General features: G+C 36.3%; 1 protein-coding gene across 24 annotated transcripts in view; it reads right to left on the reverse strand.

Moving 5' to 3' along the window:
* Positions 1-295: 295 nt before the first annotated feature.
* ATP11C (ATPase phospholipid transporting 11C) overlaps positions 296-19,397 on the reverse strand; it is a 207,749-nt gene continuing 188,647 nt past the window's right edge. For 8 of the 24 annotated variants that reach the window (XR_011385560.1, XM_051831579.2, XM_070066965.1 and 5 more), the window contains 4 exons: positions 16,725-16,828; positions 12,832-12,985; positions 5,885-5,989; positions 296-2,951 (listed from right to left, as the gene is read on the reverse strand). Coding sequence is in view for 20 of the 24 variants with exons in the window: in XM_051831579.2 (XP_051687539.1) it covers positions 5,888-5,989; positions 12,832-12,985; positions 16,725-16,828 (360 nt within the window). In the remaining 4 variants the exon portion in view is untranslated. Of the gene's footprint in view, positions 2,952-5,884; positions 6,042-6,651; positions 6,743-12,646; positions 12,713-12,831; positions 12,986-16,724; positions 16,829-16,940; positions 17,225-19,397 lie in introns of those variants that run through there. The other 16 variants (XR_011385561.1, XM_051831583.2, XM_070066970.1 and 13 more) reach the window with 14 other exon arrangements.

Consider the following 19,397-nt stretch of genomic DNA (forward strand, 5'->3'; position numbering starts at 1 on the left):
TTTTTTAAGTTAATTGTGATTATTTTGGAAAAAGAAAAGGGTTTGCTTTTTGAAGACTTTAAAAAAAGGCCATTTGTAGTTTAAAAAAAATTCCCACAAATACCAAATATTGTAGCCTTCCTTCCCAAATTAGTGACTGCCATAAAATGTTAATTTAACTTCTGTAGAAATGGTCAACCATTTGTGAAATGGAAAAACACAAAGGAAACTAGAAGCTTATTTATCATGACTAAATTATTTCTGTATTATAATTGTGATGTCAAGCTGGGACCTTTCCAAAAAAGAGGCTAAAATATCCATCATATCATACCAAAGTTTATTGATTACATCAAACAAAAATTTCTGTAATGAAAAAGGCAAGTTGCATTCATAAAAGATGGCATTCACATTCATTTTAGAAAGCAAAAACATAGATGTAAAAAATTGTGTAAGTGGAAAATGTAATATTGCAGGTCCATTTTGCAAGCTGAAAAATGATTAATATTTGCATAAAATCTGCACATTTATATACCGTATGTTATTAAAAAATTCCATCACTAAATTATTAGGGATTTTGCAAATTTAGGGTAACATTTATATTGCTGCTGGTGTATATGTTGTAGATAAGGAATGAATGTTTTCATTTTAATAGGTAACATCATCAAACAATGGACAACAGTTGTGAAAATAACAAGGACATTTTGATAGCTCAGAATTATTCAAATTATGGGTATTTGATCCTACTCTAACATTTTTCTCCTTTGTCACAAAACAGCGTGGTTGGACTGTAGTGTTAGGAATACTGGACAACTTATATAAAGTTAGTCCATATACTAATTCCATGCTGGCCATTTTTTTAGCTCATTAATAAAATATCTTTCAAAAACAAAAGCTAGGTCCTCTTTAAGAATCTAGGCCATGATATTATACATCATGGCCTTATTAAATTTGAGCTGAGTGTACAGTATCACATGGAGGTGAGGCATGACTTGACATTCCCCTTACTCCTCTCATCCAACTTTATTCCTGGCTGCAAGGAATTTTATACACAACCAGTTATATTTCTACTACCCTGGATACTCTGAATATGTCAACTTTCCAATGGTTCTGCATTAAATAAACCTTTACTGTTGCTCTCTGTCTGTATTCACAGTCCCTATGGTTCTTAAGTAAAACAATAATAACAATACAGGAACAACACCTTTAAGAACGAGAACAAGAACCAAACTCACAAGCTTTCCTGGGTTAGACTTTTTTAGCTCTTTGGGATAGGCAAAGAATATAAAGACTGTTTTCCGTAGATCACCTTAAATACAGGTTACCAGAACACAGCATACTTAAGTAAGCTGTGAATGATATCTTAACAAAATACTCAAAAAATAACACTGATGGATGAGAACAAATGAAATAATGAAGGGAGAATAATGATGGAATAGTCTCTGATAACTGAAATTATGTACTTTCTACAATATAAGAAAAATTACACCTAAACATTAACACAAAACATATACAGAACAATCAAATGTGCCATATGGACTATATAAATATATTGGTACAGACTGAATCCAATACTTTTCCAAAACCAAATACAATATAAATACTGGTAACAGTATAGGCGTACCAGAAAGACAAACAAAAAAAAGGAAAATGATATGAATATGTTTTAAAGACTATTTTAATGTAGCAGTCAAATATGATCATTTGTGTCCAAAAAGTGTGTTTAATTTTGACAATGAAAAGACATTTCACATTTATTTTTATATTTTAAGTGAACTCGTTAGGAGGCTAAAATCTCCTTTTAGTCCAGCAGGTTGAGGACTATACCAAGGTCTCATGGTTTATAGTTAGACCAGGACCCTGGTCAAGTTAGCTACTAGAAACAACATTCATATTCACAGAGTCATGGCTCCTATACAGGCTGAACCACTGTCATGGGATGGATCTCGACCCTTCCCAAATTGACAAAAAAAAGTGCTTTATATATGCATAAATGCAACCTCTTTAAAATAAAAACTGTTAATAGTTTAAAATCAGCTATATTTATTTTTTCTCCATATAAAATTATAAAAGGCTAATGTTCAGAATGGCCTTTATTTTTGCATAACTATGGTTTTGCCCACCTTACTTCAGATTCCTGTAAAACTGACATCGGAAAAATCTGCTTATATCTTATTTTCAGGGGCTATTAAGTGATTGAAATGTTGTATGCTTTATTTTCAAGTCTAGTAGCCTTACATCCATAAGTGGAGTTTAATTCAGAGGGAAAAAACAAAATAAACCATTTTTTCTGTTCCCACAATAATATCCAGAGTTAACACTTTCCACATACATGTTCAAGGTATTTTCTGGCAAGCATGTTATGCCAAGATACAATTAGCATGTGGGTTAACAGAAAAGATGAATTAACTATTCTATCTGATGCATCAATACCATTTAGTTCTTTATTTTCAAGTATTCCTTTGTATGTTTGAAAAAACAATAATTTAAGATGATCATTCAGCAGGAGCAAGAAATGTGATCCAAACAGACTATGTTTTCTGCCAGGCAAAAAAAGTAATACTGTATTAGCAAAATCTATTCATTCCCGTTACATGACTTCTACTTAATACTATTGTAAGTTAAATCCATTCACAAAGTCAATGGGTTAAAAGAACACCCATTTGGTAGTTATAGTATTCTATCTAAAGGCAGAAATCTAAGTAGTCTTGCTTTCAACTTTCATGTGATTCTTAACTTATAGCTCTGGTCATAAGGGCTACTTACAATAATGGTAAATGCTTAACAGAGTCATTTGGTATTTTAATGGATATTTAATCTGAACCCTAGACATAAGAGAGTGGTTTAGTTTGTTGCATATGGAGTATCCTGAGATGATAACTTTTTGTAGTTGTTTCTTCACGCTTTCTCTTTTAGCTGTAACCACTGTCAATATGCTTGTAGGACAATAACATAGGCAGCTCAAGATTCGGATTCTGAAAAATTTAAAATATACAGAGTTAAAAGGTTTATTTTAATAAATGTGTGAAACCATCTGTTAAACATGTTTAAAAATAAATCAAGTAGTAAATTTTGTTGAGAGTAAAGCAACTGTCTTAACAAAATGCCAAGTTTTATTCACATGCAAGGGGGATAAAAAGTGACACAATAACCAGATTTTAATTCTTTCCTCATTTGTCAGCTGAATAGATTCAGGCTTGCTTTTTTGCTTTTGGACTACTCCAGGGTTCTCCTAATACTTTTTACCACTGAGCTTATCTACCACCACAGAGATTTTTAGTCCTCTATAATCCCTTTGAAGCTCCATGAGAACAGGGATGTTTTATTTATCTTTCTATCTAGAGCACCTAGTACTGTGTCTAGATCATCAGCAGATGTTCAGGAAATGTTGAATGAAAATGAATGGGTTACTTTTTTGGGGTGTGCATTAATTCTGACAGAGAGTCTGATGATATATTCAATTTTGGAAGATTATTTTGAAAATATTCTTCCTTTACTGAAAGAAGCACTTTTTCTCCTATACTATTTAAGTTGTTTTTCTTTTTGATAAGTCAATTGACTCTTGTTTTTCTTTGAATCATCTTTTGGAGGAAGAACCATAGAAATTTCCCTAAAAATTTTTGCAGATTCTTGTCTGTCCTCTCAACATCATCAAATATTATGATCAGGGTAGGATATGAAAGACAAACTGATCATCAAATGATTCAGATATGTTGAGAAATGGAAGTTATATATCAAGTGAGGGAGTCTAACTCTGACTCTCCACTCTTAAACTCAACTTTTTGAACCTGAACAGCGGAAGGCCTTAAAGACTGCTATTTTCTTCCCATTCTCAAATACCTTCATTGTCAAGGTTGGACCATAAGCCCATTAAAATACCTTCTATTTCTATTTATGTGCCAAATTCTCAACAACCACTCTCTAGGTCTTTAGATAGCTCTGCAGGGTCATGATGACCTGAGACAAAATAAATTTGCCAGTCACACACAATGCGTGGAAGGAATCAGGTGGGTCCTATAGCAACCAAGGAACAAACTCAGTGGCTAAACTAACTCTTGGAAGAAGTAACTACACTAAAAATAAAGTCATTGATTTTAAAAATATTCCTTAGTTCCATGTCAGACATTGTAAGAGTTAAGGTCCTGGAGAGGCCAAAAGCATTAGCAGTCTGTTACACAGTACCGACTCCCAAACTACAGACCAAGCTAAAGAAAGCAATCCAGGGGGATACAAAATTAACCAAAAACAGCTAAAATGCAACACATAGCTTAGGACAGGCAATCTGGGATAAAAGGGTCAAAAACTTTGAAGGTTACTGTGAAGTAGATGGATATTACCAATGGAAAATATACTCAGGTAAGTTGTTCAAAAGCAGCTGAAAAGAACCCAACTGCATCAAAAAGAGTCTGCTTGCAAAATAACACTTAAGTTGCAGGAATGAGGAGCCACAAGAGATAGAACTAAAGGACTCAATCCATTAGTTTAATTTTTTTTTTTTTTGACAGGCAGAGTGGACAGTGAGAGAGAGAGAGAGACAGAGACAAAGGTCTTCCTTTGCCGTTGGTTCACCCTCCAATGGCCGCCGCGGCCGGCACGCTGCGGCCGGCGCACCGCGCTGATCCGATGGCAGGAGCCAGGAGCCAGGTGCTTTTCCTGGTCTCCCTTGGGGTGCAGGGCCCAAGCACCTGGGCCATCCTCCACTGCACTCCCTGGCCACAGCAGAGAGCTGGCCTGGAAGAGGGGCAACCGGGACAGAATCCGGCGCCCCAACCGGGACTAGAACCCGGTGTGCCGGCGCCACTAGGCGGAGGATTAGCCTAGTGAGCCGCGGCGCTGGCCTCCATTAGTTTAATTTTAATTCCATGCTGGAAGGAGAGTGAATTGATAGCTGATGAGAAAATGGGCCTGTAAGGTAGAGTCAAATTGTTAGCTTCAAAGTGAACTGACCCAAAATTTTATTAATGATGATGGTTAATTTTTTATGTGTTCATGAAAGACAGCCCTTCTAAAAGCTACAAGAGTGGTTTTCAAGCTGACAATCTTGTAATCCTTGTTCATGGATTACTCTGAATTTTCATGGATGGATAAATGACCTTTAGAGGTCTGGGGTGTCAAAGGCTACTGTAGCGGAAAATACAGAATGTACAGAAAAGGGTCATTCTGAGTCCAAGCATTCATCTCATGGCATATCAATTCTGTCCAAATATTTTTGGGGTAAATGAAACAGTACATTAGAAGATAAATGTACTCAAATTGGAAACACTAATTATAAAGCTTTTTAAAAAATCATTAGGCATGCATCCCCCTGAATGGCTAGGAAAGATTTTACCTCTGAAGTTGAGCCATTTAGCTTGAATAAAACTTGACATTAAAAAGTTATGATTAGACTGGTTTATTAATATGTATTTGGGGACCACACATTTACAAGGACATTAAGTGTATACCTGCAAACACACAGACACAGCACATGAAGGTACAGACACATTTAATTATTTTCACAAAATTCCCAGAAGAACATGCAACGCTAAACTGACTTGATATTATACAGATGCAATTTTGGAATATTTATTTTCAATTTTCCAAAGGATCTTTATAAATTAAAGTTATACTTCCTGATCAGTATCAATAAGTATTTTCACATGATGGCACTACCATGACAACTTGCCCCTTACAGATTTAAATTATCATTCAACTCTGAAAAATACCTAAACTTTTATTTGGGGGCTTAGCAAATTTTAAAGGTATATTTCCCCATATTCCAAGTAATGCATCTTTATATTTTTGCAAGAATAGTATAAAGTTCACCACACCAACAGCAGAGAAAATTTAGAGAGTGATATTTTCATTTTCTTTATAATGCTGTTAATCTGTTTCCTTAAAGCCAGCCCACTTGTTTAACACTAGGTACCTGTTACAATATATTAGATTCGTCTGAGAATGTTCGTAAAAGAAGAGGTCTGACTGAAGGTCTGGCGGATAATGAGTCAGATGCCCTTCTACAGCTCAGATTTCTCTGTAATAGTGAGGCAAAGATACTTAAAGCGTTTGAAGACTGGTTAACCTACCTGGTGATAAAAAATGTAGAAGAAAAATCATTTCCTATAGACTTCTCTTCTGGCCAAAAGTACAAATGGTTACACTACATAGCAAATGCATAACATTCAAATGAATACATTTAAAGGCCTAAGAAAGTCTGCAATTCCAATTGTTTTCACAGAAGTAAATTGACAGTAGTAGCAAACTTGAGTTTTTGAAATGGCACTGGTAGGTTATATGGTAAAATGAGTCAGTATGGTTTGATTAGTGAACCTTACCATCCTTTTGGTGAACACCTCTGAGAGTTGTGCTGGTGCTGCGAGTGTATCAAATAAAGGTAAATATGTGTAAAACATTCCTGACCTGGAAAACAGACTAGTTCTAACATGCCATGGCTACTACTGCATACCTTGAATCAATGAGACCACAGACTTATAGTTCAAGCTTTTGAAGATTACTTCCTCTCCAGTATGACAATTTGAAAGGTGAACAAATGATTCAAATAAAATGACAAAATACTTTAAGAATTAATAAAAGATATAAAGATGAGTGATGAGAAGTATTTTTCATAAAGAATCAGAAAATGGTGTCAGGCAAATGAGAATGCAAGCATGTTGGTACATTAAGAAAGGAAATCACCTTATTCACTCCAAGAGAAACTGTGATTGCTGGAAGTTTGAGAAAGCATGAAGATAGTAGATGTTCCTGAGGAAGGGAGGCGTTTCGTTACCTTGTTCACAATTGCACAAAAGGTGGAAAATTGCAGTAGAAAAGAGAGAAATGCAGAAACCAAAAAAAAAAGAGTAAATATTCTCTCAAATCTAAGACATTTAAAAAGAAACCTTGAGAATTTGCAGTAGAAACGACATGTTAGTTTTGAAGACATTACTTCCTAGAGTTCAGAATAGTCTATCATATGTGCCAACTACTATTTCTCTGTAAAAATTTAAAATGATTTTGAAAATGGGAATGTACATACTTTTTAATAAAATATTTTAATAAATTTTAAAATATGCTTCTTATTAAAGTCAGGATTATCTCTAACCATTAATTCACTAATCTACAGTTCTTCAAAACTCACTGGTCATAGAGCTATGTCCAGGGTCCATTAATAACCATCAGTCTATCAATTGCACAGATACACTATAAAAGGACTGACTGCTCTTTGGCAGTTGCAGGTAAAAAGTCTAATCAAACCTAACGTGATGGGGAAACATTTGGAGACACCACAGTCTCATTTGTCTCTGGAACAATGCTTACCTTCCTTTGTTCTAACATAATCTGATTAGTTTTCCTCTTCCCTACAAAGACCTCTATCAAAAGGTAGGCAAATTTTTTCCTTTAAAATACCCAGACGACATCAAAAATGATAAAGTTTAATTAGAACATCTAAGAGGCTATTTCCCACTCTCCACCCCCTGCCCTTATTCTGTGCCTGAAATTATAAGTTTACAGATTTGGTTTTGGCATTGTCCAATCAAAACAGAAGTTGAATTGTCAATTTTGGAGATAAGTTGAACAACTCTGCTAATCAAAATTACCCATATTATATACTCAGTGACTAATAAAATTATGCTTAGAGAAAGAAACCAACTAAAAACATATATGTATCCAAAAGAGGGTAATAAACAACTTTTAAAGATAAATATTTCAATTTATTCATATGTTTTGATATAACTATATTTTCTTATTCATATTAGACCTTAAATGAAGAAAACTGGTGACATATTGGTAACATGCAAATTACCAAGTGGATAAAAGCTAGAGAAACAAATACTTAGTTTCTGAGAAAAAATTTTTAATTGCTGCTATCTCTATTTTGTGGCAATAAGGTTAACATGACATCAAGTCCCCCACCCATATGTTTAATGTATAAGTCACCTTCCTCCTCAGCACAGTAGGCAGTGTGTCAGTTTCAAAATGTACAAATCTATCTATGTAAGACTGCAACTTGTAAGCAAATTTGAGTGTGATAAAAAACTTCTACCTAACCATCAGAGATAAAAGTGTTTATAAAAAGCAGATATCTTCAGGGTTAATAGATTAGGTGTTAAAATTACTTTGTAAAGGAAAACAAAGGGAAAATGAAAGTACAGAAAGCAATATAATGCCCAAAAAGAGTATATAAAGCAATAAAATTGACAGAACTAGCAATTGGTGGGGGACTAGTGAAGAGGATTGGAGATAATGAGCTAAAATAGTATGAAATTTTTACATTCCTTTGCAGTCATCCAGATAGCTTTGACATCAGCTCAATTAGTAGTATGTCAAAGAGGCCAATGAATAAAGGCCCATCCCAATGGCCACGACATTAGGATTTGACTTTACTTTTGTCTAATCCAATTCACAGGGCAATTGCCCTCTCAACTCATGGTTGTATATGACACTGTTAAGTACCACAATGGTAATTATTATTATTATTACATTATTATAATGTTAAATTGTATCCTTCAAAATTTCCAAAGTGTTTCCCCTGAGAATTTTTCTCTGACAGCTGACAGTCTTCCTTTCCTTGTCTTCCCTTCTGAAAGAGCTCTCAAAACAATGGGATATTTCTTCCTATTTCTGCAGACATCCCATGCTAGGCATGGCCATTTTACTGGGTCCATTCTTATTAGTCTTTCCATGACTAGCAGACAAAGGTAAGGCACCCTTTCAATCATAGTGGTTTACATGAAAAAACTTTACATAAGGATATTTGGAAAAGTCCTCCATTTGAAATGTAGAGAGGTATTTATTACTTGACTGGAAGGGCCAAGTATATCTCATTGATCTACAGAGCACCAATGGCTGTGCTGAGAAGGAACACAGCTTTTTGAAATACTCCAAATTCTGAACTTGAAACCTCCTTTGAAATGTTATCCTGCTGTACCACTGTTCAGTGTGCCAGGACAGTCTCATACATTGTTAGCAGCATGTCAATGCACAGCTTCATCACTTTATAAAATAAAGAAAAGCACTACGGTCTTTAATAAAGGTTAATAAATTAATCTGATTGCTGAAAATTTAGCTGAGGGAAAAGGGGCTTAACTACAACCTTGACTGAATAACCAAGGGAATCTATTTTTTAAGATAGCGGTATTCTTCATAATAATTATGCCAAAATGCCAAATATGTGGTAGAGGCCACCAAACTAGCCTCTTTACTAGAGGTTTCAGGAGGTAATGACTTGGATCTTCAAATAGCTTAGTTGTGGACATCAAGCCATATCACTAATTCTATTTTCTATTTCATACATGCTTACAGTAGCATTCTGTATGAATATCCTTTGGAACCTAATTAGAGTGAGGCCTCCTTGTGAGCTGGAGCCAAATCTGATTCTTCCCCGAATTACTAACACCTAGGATAGAAGCTGGCTCATAGTGGGCCCTCAAGCAATGCACACTGAATTAGATGGAATTCAGCATAAGGCTGCTTCTATAATTGTTAAATACAAATGGCTTAGCTTTTTTTCTCAAGTGCTACAGAGAAATTTTCAATGCCCAATGTTAAGTCTCTTTCTCAAAACAGTTGCTAAGACCTATGTGCCTACCTGTCACAGGCATTGTGGGTGTGTACAGTGTTCCAAGATGCCTACTGGTTGAAGTCATTGAGATCTTCTACTCTAGATAAGGCCCCACACATTACCCCATTATGGAGCCTGTCAGGATATGAGGCAGACCCAGTGTAAAAAATATTGTTTCCCTTTAAAGTGAGGCCAATATCATAGCAAGGAATATTGAACAAAGTAGGAAGTCACCCAGAATGTTAGACTATTGGTCACTAAGCATACAGATTAACATATTGGGGCCAGTGTTGCGGTACAGAGGGTTAAGCTGCCACTTAGAATGGCAGCATCCCATATGAGTACTGGTTCAAGTCTTAGCTGTTCCACTTCTGATCCAGTCCCCTGCTAAAGCACCTGGGAAACCAGTGTAGGATGATCCAAGTGCTTGGACCCTTGCCATACGTGTAGGGAATGGACTCGGAGGGAGTTCCAGATTCCTGGTTTTGGTCTCAATTAGCCTTGGCGGCTGTGGCCATTTGGGGGCATGAACCAGCAGATGGAAGCTCACTCTTGCACGCTCCCTGTGTGTGTGTCCTATTCTGTAGTTCTGTCTTTCCAATAAAATAAGTAAATCTTTAAAAAAGACTAACGTATTTGGGGGAAGTCAGGCATTCATTGTTCTTTAATAGCAGTTGACCTCTGCCTCTGTGATATGTCCAAATGGGGCCCTATGTAAGAGGATATAACTTATAAGAGTATCTGTGGCTGCCTTGGTTCAGTTGGCCTTTATGCATTCATATACACCACTTTGTATAAATTAAGAGGCAGCCCCGCAGAGTGCCCACAATAGTTTGCCTCATTTGCAACTCTCAAAATCCCATAGTCTGAAAAACCATTTAGCCTTTCAGACATTGGATGTAAAGAGAGATGTTCATCAGTAGGTGGTTCAATAAATGTTTACTGATTCAATGATGGTAAGAATAAATGAATGAATGAATGAATGAATGAAAATGACATGTAAATTTTCCTGGTTGTTCTAGCACATCAGCCTGCCAAACTATAGTACAGACAGTAAATTCCTCCTACCATAGATATAACTCAAGACAAATTTCATGCTGAACCACTGACAACATTCAATGCTGCTAAGAAAAAAGGGTTGCAACCCCCAAACTCCATATTTATACTTTCAACAGAAGTTTGGAATCTGTGGTTTTCAAGGAAAGAAAATGTTCTAAGTTTTTTCCGTGACTGCCTGGTAGTATTCCTCCACTCAATGGCCTATGCAAAAATCATTTTCAGCCGATGTCTAATTTTTTAAATAAAGGTGGACTAAGGAAGAAGATGACATATTTAAAGATTTTGGTTTCTGAAATGTTGGTGTCATCTTTAGAGCATGAAGCTAGGTATAGGCCATTATTTACTATGCGCTCCATTATCAAAATTAAGAAAAAACATTTGGGAGTACCCCACAGTATACTACCAAAGAGGAGAATGGAAGAGCAACTCAGAGATCCTCCCCAGACAAATTCTATATTACGAAAAGGCATCAAGCCATTTCGTACTATAGCATTTTCTATTTGGCTTTATATAAATTGCCTTTTGAGCTACTCCTGGAGGAACCTTTTGTATCAATATGTTTTACTCCTGTACAACAGATACTAAGGTATAATCAGGTAATTAAATGCTGCTTTTCTATCCTAAAATTAAGAAAATCCAGCTGGGAGGAGTTAGTCAAAGGCTAGAAGGATTAAAGGGTAAAATAACACAGTCTTAGCAAGCCTAACATTATTGGGTCCAGTTCCAGCCCTTAAGGCATGTGGAAGTACTGGAATTCAGGAGAATTCTGACTACATAACTATATGCTGGATTGGTCTTATACTTCAAGAACCAAAGTAGCTTACAGCCGGCACCATGGCTCACTAGGCTAATCCTCTGCTTGTGGCGCTGGTACCCTGGGTTCTAGTCCCGGTTGGGGCGCCAGATTCTGTACCGGTTACTCCTCTTCCAGCCCAGCTCTCTGCTGTGGCCCAGGAAGGCAGTCGAAGATGGCCCAAGTGCTTGGGCCCTGCATCTGCATGGGAGACCAGCAGGAAGCACCTGGCTCCTGGCTTCAGATCGGCACGGCGCGCCAGCCGTAGTGGCCATTTGGGGAGTGAACCAACGGAAAGAAGACCTTCTCTCTGTCTCTCTCTTACTGTCTAACTCTGCCTGTCAAAGGAAGGAAAAAAAAAAAAAGAACCAAAGTAGCTTATGCCGCTGGCAGTTGTGTTGCTTTTGGGAGTGACTTATGACATGAAGCTTCTATTTCATAGTTATAATCACTGAATATTTTCTTGATCTAATCACGTCAGGCCCCCATGTCTGCATAACATCAATCACTGGATTCTATCAATTCAATACATAAAACTCCCATCAACTTATACCAGTTTTGTGGCTAAAGTTGTTGGCAAATTTGATAAAATAAGTCAGGTAGTCATAGATTAGGCAATTTCTTGAAAATTCAGCCTTGCAGGGGCTACAAAGATCTAGTTGGCATCAATGTAACAGAAAGTGTTCTGGTTAGCCAAATGAGGTAGTGTTAGCAGTAAAATGACATATTTAATTAAACCACTGGTCAAAATCTTCCAGAAGTTTCACTTTCCAGGCTAATCTACCCCTTTCACTTTTCAAGGGATTTTAAGATGCATTCAAAAGATATCAGAGAATGCAACAGAGGGAAACATTTGATTTCCAGAGGGAATTCATGATTTGGTAAAAATAAAGCAATCTAGGTTTTTTTATATGTATGTTCAGAGGGTTAGGATGTAGAAACTACATCCAGGGAATTCTCTTTGGTTCAAATATACTGCTGGACAGACAGGGCTAGAAGCAACACAGAGATTAAGCAGCACTATAATTAAAGAAAGGGGAATGGTTTGAAAAAGGCAAATTGAGATTATCAACAGAAAAAAAATCTGCAGACAGCCCACAGGGAAATTTCTAAGGTTAAAGCTGAAATGTTGGTGTGGAAATTCCTGGTGTAAAAATTCTAGGCTAAATACAAAAATAAATTCATTTTTTTCCTTTTATAATTCCATATGGAGCACATGTGGTACTCCATATGGATTGCTAAAGATCACATAGAACACTTTTAAGGAATCTACTTACCACCTGCATTGGATAACGAAGTTTTTACTATACTTTTTAGGCAGAAGAGGAAATTAAGTGATGAACCTGTAAGGAGGGGTTTAACATGCTGTAACTAATGCAATTCTCTAAATATAGTTTTTAGTTCACGGCAGATACTGAAGCCCCTTCCAAAAATTAGATTATAATATAAAGTTAGTTCTTACCCTAGCAGTTCTTCTTTTTACATTCTTTAATACTATCAGGAGAATCTCAGGAAAAAGACTGATAAATATTAGAAGAATTATGGCCAACCATGTGGATACAGAAGACAGCATTTGAGCAAATACGAAATACATTCTCTGTTGTTTGAGAAAAGGCCTGGAGTGGAAAGAAAATACACAATGGAAAAACAAATCAGTTTGAGTTGTGTGAAACAGGAATTTAATTGAAACTATCTTTTGTAGTTAAAAAAATCTTCCTTACAGTAATTAAAATAATCTTGTCTAGAATGTGCCAAAAGTAGTAAACAAATTTCATTTAACAAATGTTTGGAAAGAAATGAAATGATAATCAAAGGGGAGAAAATAAAATGCATCTGACTTGAAAACAATCAGGCAATCAACTCTAAAGCTGCCAACTGGTGAATATTTGTATGCATTAGAAAATGCCAGAGTTTCAAAGGTATTCAAGAGAAACGATGACTAATTTTTATCCTACTAAGCATTTAATTCCCTCAGCTGTTTTATTAATATGAGGATGGATTTTTATTCCACATTCAAAAAGCTAAAAGACATTTTTATAATATTCCCCTCTTAAACTCTACAGAAATACTGCAAAAATGGATTGTAGAGCTTTTCATTTCATTACAATTACTATTGTAATTCACAAGTATATACTGGGTAATGTGTGTGTGTGTCAAAAAGGTTGATAGACTGCAGAATACTGCTAATAGAACATTAATCCTTGGAATCCAGAAGTCCAGTAAGACCCACTCATTCTGAAGTTAGACTTAAATATAAGTTGTCCACTGTAATCAGTCACCATTTAGAAGTGCACAGCCAGTTTCCCTTCCCATCTGAGCTGAACCTCAGAAAGCCTTATTAGCTAAGCTAATTTACTGCTATTCTAAACTGACAGGAAGTGGCCACTCTGGTTTCACATAAGTCTATTCTAGGATTAAGATTCTAGATAGGTAACTAGCCAGTCCCATTTATTAGATCATGCATACCGGTCTTTCATTTGAAAATCAGTGTTTGTGCAGCCTAATGTAACATTCAAATTTGTGAGGCCTAGATACGAGGACTAGATTGTGGAATAAAAGTGAGAAAAACATTGAAGTGGAAAAGCTCATGAGGCCTACAATAAACAGAATTTCTAGGAAAAGCATGCCATACATAAAAGACTTTTGTAGAGCTCTTCCTCTTTATAACTCTTTAAAGTATTCTTGAATAATTTCACAGGTAGTTAACTGAGCTATATAACAAGGATCCAACAGAAAACTGGCAGGTGATTAAAGAGTGTTCCTGTGCACCATACATAAAATATCATGTGATTAATACTTCTAGAATTTATTTTTACCTTGATGGCATCTGTGAAATTTTGTAGGAAGACAGTGAAAAACAAAAACTGTTATTCCTTAATTGGGTTTGAGCTCAGAAATCATTCTCACTGCCCACCCCAAAAGAGGGGGTGTGTCTCAATGCCTCATGGTAAAACATGCTCAGAGACATTATTTGCAACTAGCATTAAGCTGAAGTTTCACATAATTTCTAGTCACATTTTGCTGGATACTTGGTAAGTTTATATTCATGTAGTAGCTCACTTCATATAGCTTTACATAAGAACAGTATATCAGGCAACAAAGTAGAAGAAAGATTTATTAACAAAGTAGTCCCCTCAGACTGTTGAAAGACTCCAAATAGGTGCCCCAAAACTGTATAGTGTACTAAGCCCTAAACAGATGACTGTAGCTTTTTTGTATACAGACACAGAGTTTAATTTACAAATTGGGCAGTATAAGAGATGAACATTAACTGATAATAAAATAGAACAATGATAATAATGTAATGTATAAAGTTTCAAGCATCACTATTCTTGTGGTTTGGGGCCATTATTAAGTAAAAAAGGGTTACTTTAACAGAAAGCCCAGTGATGTTGCAACACTTGATCTGGTAACAGAGACAGCTATGAAGTACCTAGTAGGCAGGTATTATATACAGCATAGCTATGCTAGACAAAGGGATGAGTCCACATCCAGGGCAGATTGGAGTAGGATTTCATCACATTACTCAGAACATTACTCAATTTAAAACTTCTGAATTCTTTTATTTCTGAAATTTTCCATGTAACATTTTTGGACCATGGTTGACTAGAATTAATTGAAACCACGGAAAGTGAAACTGTGGGTAAGAGAGGAAACTACTGTATTTTTCAGTATTACTAATGAATAGAAACAGGTGTGACAATGTTCTAATCATTTAAAGACTTGATCTTAATTAACAAGGAATAAGTCTGTGGAAAGGGTTAGAAAGTAGTTTATTAGAAACATTTTATTCTTGTGGGAATTTGGCATTAGTTAAGATGTTCATTACACAGATTCACAGACAGAATTGCAGTATTCTAAGTGAAAATATAATTCTGTATTGCATTTGGTTAATCAACTTTGACTTATTGTACATTATTAAAGAAAACAAACTTCCTTCAGCTTCATTGCTCTCAATCATTACCTATAGAAGTACCAAATATATGCTGTAATTATACTTTTTGGAGGTGGTATGTCCTTAAGTGATTGGATTTATGAAAAAATTAAGGGTATTACTAAAAAGCTTTACAAAACAGTAAAAGTTTCTTCTAATTAAGCCCCAAGGGAAAATAAGCATGGTCTCATATCTCTGTGGTAAAATGTGTTGTATATAAGATTTTATTCAAAGCAATGAACATATGTACTTCTGGAATGTTACCCCATGGATTACTTCTACATGATCTCTGCTGCTGGCATCCTTGTCAGAGGAAGCCACTGATAAATGAAAATTTAGAAATTTAAAAAGCAAAACATAGGACCTGGGGAGTAAGGAAAGAAGATGTATATCTAACTTGTTTTCATTGCTTACAATTCCCCCAATCACAGCTTATGTGTTCTTTACTGAACTATAATCTTGAAGCAGTGTACAGTCATTCATTTCTGTATACCACAGAGTACCAAGCATAAAATCAATTCTGAATAAACACCTACTGCATAAAGGTGTACCAAACAAATTTTAAGGTTATTATATAGAGCCTCCCCCCAAAACAGCGAGAAGGTGATTTCAAGATAAACTCCTTTGAACATTGAGTGGTGTATATCTTGTACCTGAGCATACCTATAGTGAGCCAAATGACAAGTTATAGAGTCAGCCTTTAGTATCCTCAAGTTCTGGATCCATGGATTCAACCAATTAAATAGAAAACATTTGAAAAAAATTCATCTGTACAGAACATTCAGGAGTTCTTGTCAATATTCCTTAATACAGTATGAAAACTATTCAAACATCATTTATAATGTATTAGGTACTACATGAAATTCAGAGATGATTTAAAGCATACAGGAAGATGTGTGAGAGTTATATCAAATAGTATGCCACTTTACAAAAGGGACTTGAGCATCCTCAGATATTGGTATCCTTAGGGGTCCTGGAACCAAGCCCTGTGGATACCAAAGGACAACTGCAAGTATACAGAGAGAATTGAGTCCAAATGGATAAAATGAAACTATTGGCCAGAATATAAGTATAAGAAATTTCAGAGAAAGAGTATTTCCACTGGAAATTACATTGGAAGGTAATGATAGAAATTAGCTTCACTTCATGGAGACATATTTACACACCTTCAAATTGAAAGATTTAACAGACTACCAAAGGGAGGTCTTTTGAATAACTGTTGTGGTTTATAACCTTAAATTTGAAATCTTACCTGAAATTATCAGTCTTATTGGCAACAACATTTGGTTCATTAATATGAAAGACCTACCTTCTTACATAACCAAAACTTTAAAAGTATGAGGAATGTTTACATATACAATGTACATATATATACATCCATTTGTTATTTACATATTTCTCACACAAGTATAGCTGCTTACCAAATAATTCCTCCCCAGAAGAATGAGAAAAATACATAAAAGGCTAAAGAACCCCAAATCACAAAGTGATTTATCCATGTCCAGAATCGAGTATCCAAGGCAAGCTGAAAATACACAACACAAGAGATTTCATGATGGATTAAAAATTACACCAAGTAAAATGCTATAGTCTCTGATAACTTGCATACAATATGATAGCTATGGCAGGAACTAACTTGGCTCAGGAATCTAGAAGTAGAACTAAAATAGAAACAAAATTCAGACTTTTCAAAGAGCTAGGGTAAGAATGCTGAGCTCTGCCCTATGGCCTCTAAACTCTAGAGTACAAGCATGCAGATATTGTCAAACCAAGTAGTTAGGAGTTATGGAGGCTGCAGATGCTTTAATACTGAGAGATAGGTAAGGCATAAAGTAATGGTAACATCCAGGAGCCTGGGGCCCCACGTCCTCAGGTAGTGGCACCCAGGAAAATGATGGCCAAGTTGGTGTAGGCAGGTATGCTGAAAAGAAGTAAGAGAAGGAAGTGGTAGTTAGCAAGGGTAGAAAAACTATACAAAAGAGTCATGAAAGCCCAAACACAAGACAGGAGTCACTAAATGTAAAGGCAACTAGCTTTGTACATCTAACATCATGTAGTAATGGTCACAGGTCTGAACATGCAACGTGCCTTTCCAATCACAGAACTTGTCTTTTTTTTATTTATTTATTTTTTATTTTTTGACAGGCAGAGTGGACAGTGAGAGAGAGAGACAGAGAGAAAGGTCTTCCTTTGCCGTTGGTTCACCCTCCAATGGCCGCCGCGGCCGGCGCGCTGCGGCCGGCGCACCGCGCTGATCCGATGGCAGGAGCCAGGAGCCAGGTGCTTTTCCTGGTCTCCCATGGGGTGCAGGGCCCAAGCACCTGGGCCATCCTCCACTGCACTCCCTGGCCACAGCAGAGGGCTGGCCTGGAAGAGGGGCAACCGGGACAGAATCCGGTGCCCCGACCGGGACTAGAACCCGGTGTGCCGGCTCCGCTAGGCGGAGGATTAGCCTACTGAGCCGCGGCGCCGGCCCACAGAACTTGTCTTTATTCCATTAACTTAAGAAAATGTTCAGTCGCCTTAAATTTTTTAAAAAAATATCATTTATTTGAAATGGAAAGTTACACATAAAGAGAGAGAGAGAGGCAGACAGACAGAGAGAGAAAGAGATCTTCCATCCATTGGTTCACTCCCCAAATGGCCAAGACAGTTGGGGCTGGATCTAGATGAAGCCAGGTCTCCCACATTGGGAGGCAGGGTCCCAAGTACTTGGGCCATCTTCTCCTGCTTTCCCAGGCACATTAGTAGGGAGCTGTATCAGAAGTGGAGCATCCAGGACTCTAACTGGTGCTCATATGGGATGTGGGTGTCATAGGAGTGGTTTAACCTACTTCACTGCAATGCCAGCCCTTGTTGCCTTAGATTTTGATCTTTTCATGTTTCCTCCAGAATTTAACATGTTTTCAGATTGTAGGACCAGGGGTTTCAAAAGTGATATAAAAATAAATTATAGTCTGCTCTGCTTGCTTAAAACTGCTAGGTCACTTGGGCTAATATCCAGAGCATTTACTGGTGTCTTGGTTTTGTTAATTACAGTGATATCATAGCCCGCAGTTTTCTGTTACAGTTTCTCATTCATAAACAGGATGTTGATAACATTGTTAATGCAGATTCATCTTCAATTCATACCTTCCAGGTGGCTATGGAAAATGTCACAATAAAACTAATTCAAAGAAGAGGATACACATGAAATATGTTAAAATGAGGCTGATTCTTATTATGAAGGAGTCATATGCAAAGCTGAAGGGGGAAAAGAGGCAAAGGAGGTTTCCATTTCAAATCATGAGTTTGTAAAAAATTAATAGTAACAATTAGCATTTATTCTAATGGGTGTACTCTATGTGCCAGACACCATTCAAAATGTTTTATATGTATTTATTAAATGACTTTCTACAAAAATTCTAGTGCCACTTTTACATATTTTATAGAAAAGCAAACTGAGGCACAGAGAAGTGAAGTCACTTGCCAAAGGACATTGTGTTATTAAGTGGATAAACTAAGATGAATTGTAACATGTCCCTTTAAAGTCCTAAATATTGTTGAAACAGTAGATGAGTAATGGAAACACATGTAAGCTCTATTTGATATGAAAAATGATCTAGGAACAAATATTTAAAAGGAAAAATGATTAGAGAAGTTCTTTGACAATTATACTTCCTGGTTCTGGTTCTTGCCATTGTGTATGTTGGAATTCATGTAAAGATACTCATACATGGATCTCATGTGTGGTGCTTTTTTTATAATGATGAAAATAATTTGATTATGCTTTCAACTACAAGAGAGACCCATATTATGGGACTCAAGGGTAACATTTCACGAGGCTTCACAGAATTATTTAATGGTTACACGTCAATGACATTGATTTTCTCAAAATTATCCCTCTTGTGTGTTGCTTGTTATATAGCCTTAGGCACTTCATCAGGAAGATGGGTAAATTTCAGTGATGAATGCATTTTATGAAGCTTCATTACTACCAAGTTCTTTTACACATGAATGTGGCTCATGGATACTTATTTAGCTGTGTCAAGCACACAAATTACTTTCGAGCCTTGAGTTCTTAAAAATATATAATTTTTAAAAAGATGCAAGTA

The sequence above is a fragment of the Oryctolagus cuniculus genome, chromosome X (assembly GCF_964237555.1).
Source record: "Oryctolagus cuniculus chromosome X, mOryCun1.1, whole genome shotgun sequence".
In the NCBI taxonomy this organism is placed as follows: domain Eukaryota; kingdom Metazoa; phylum Chordata; class Mammalia; order Lagomorpha; family Leporidae; genus Oryctolagus; species Oryctolagus cuniculus.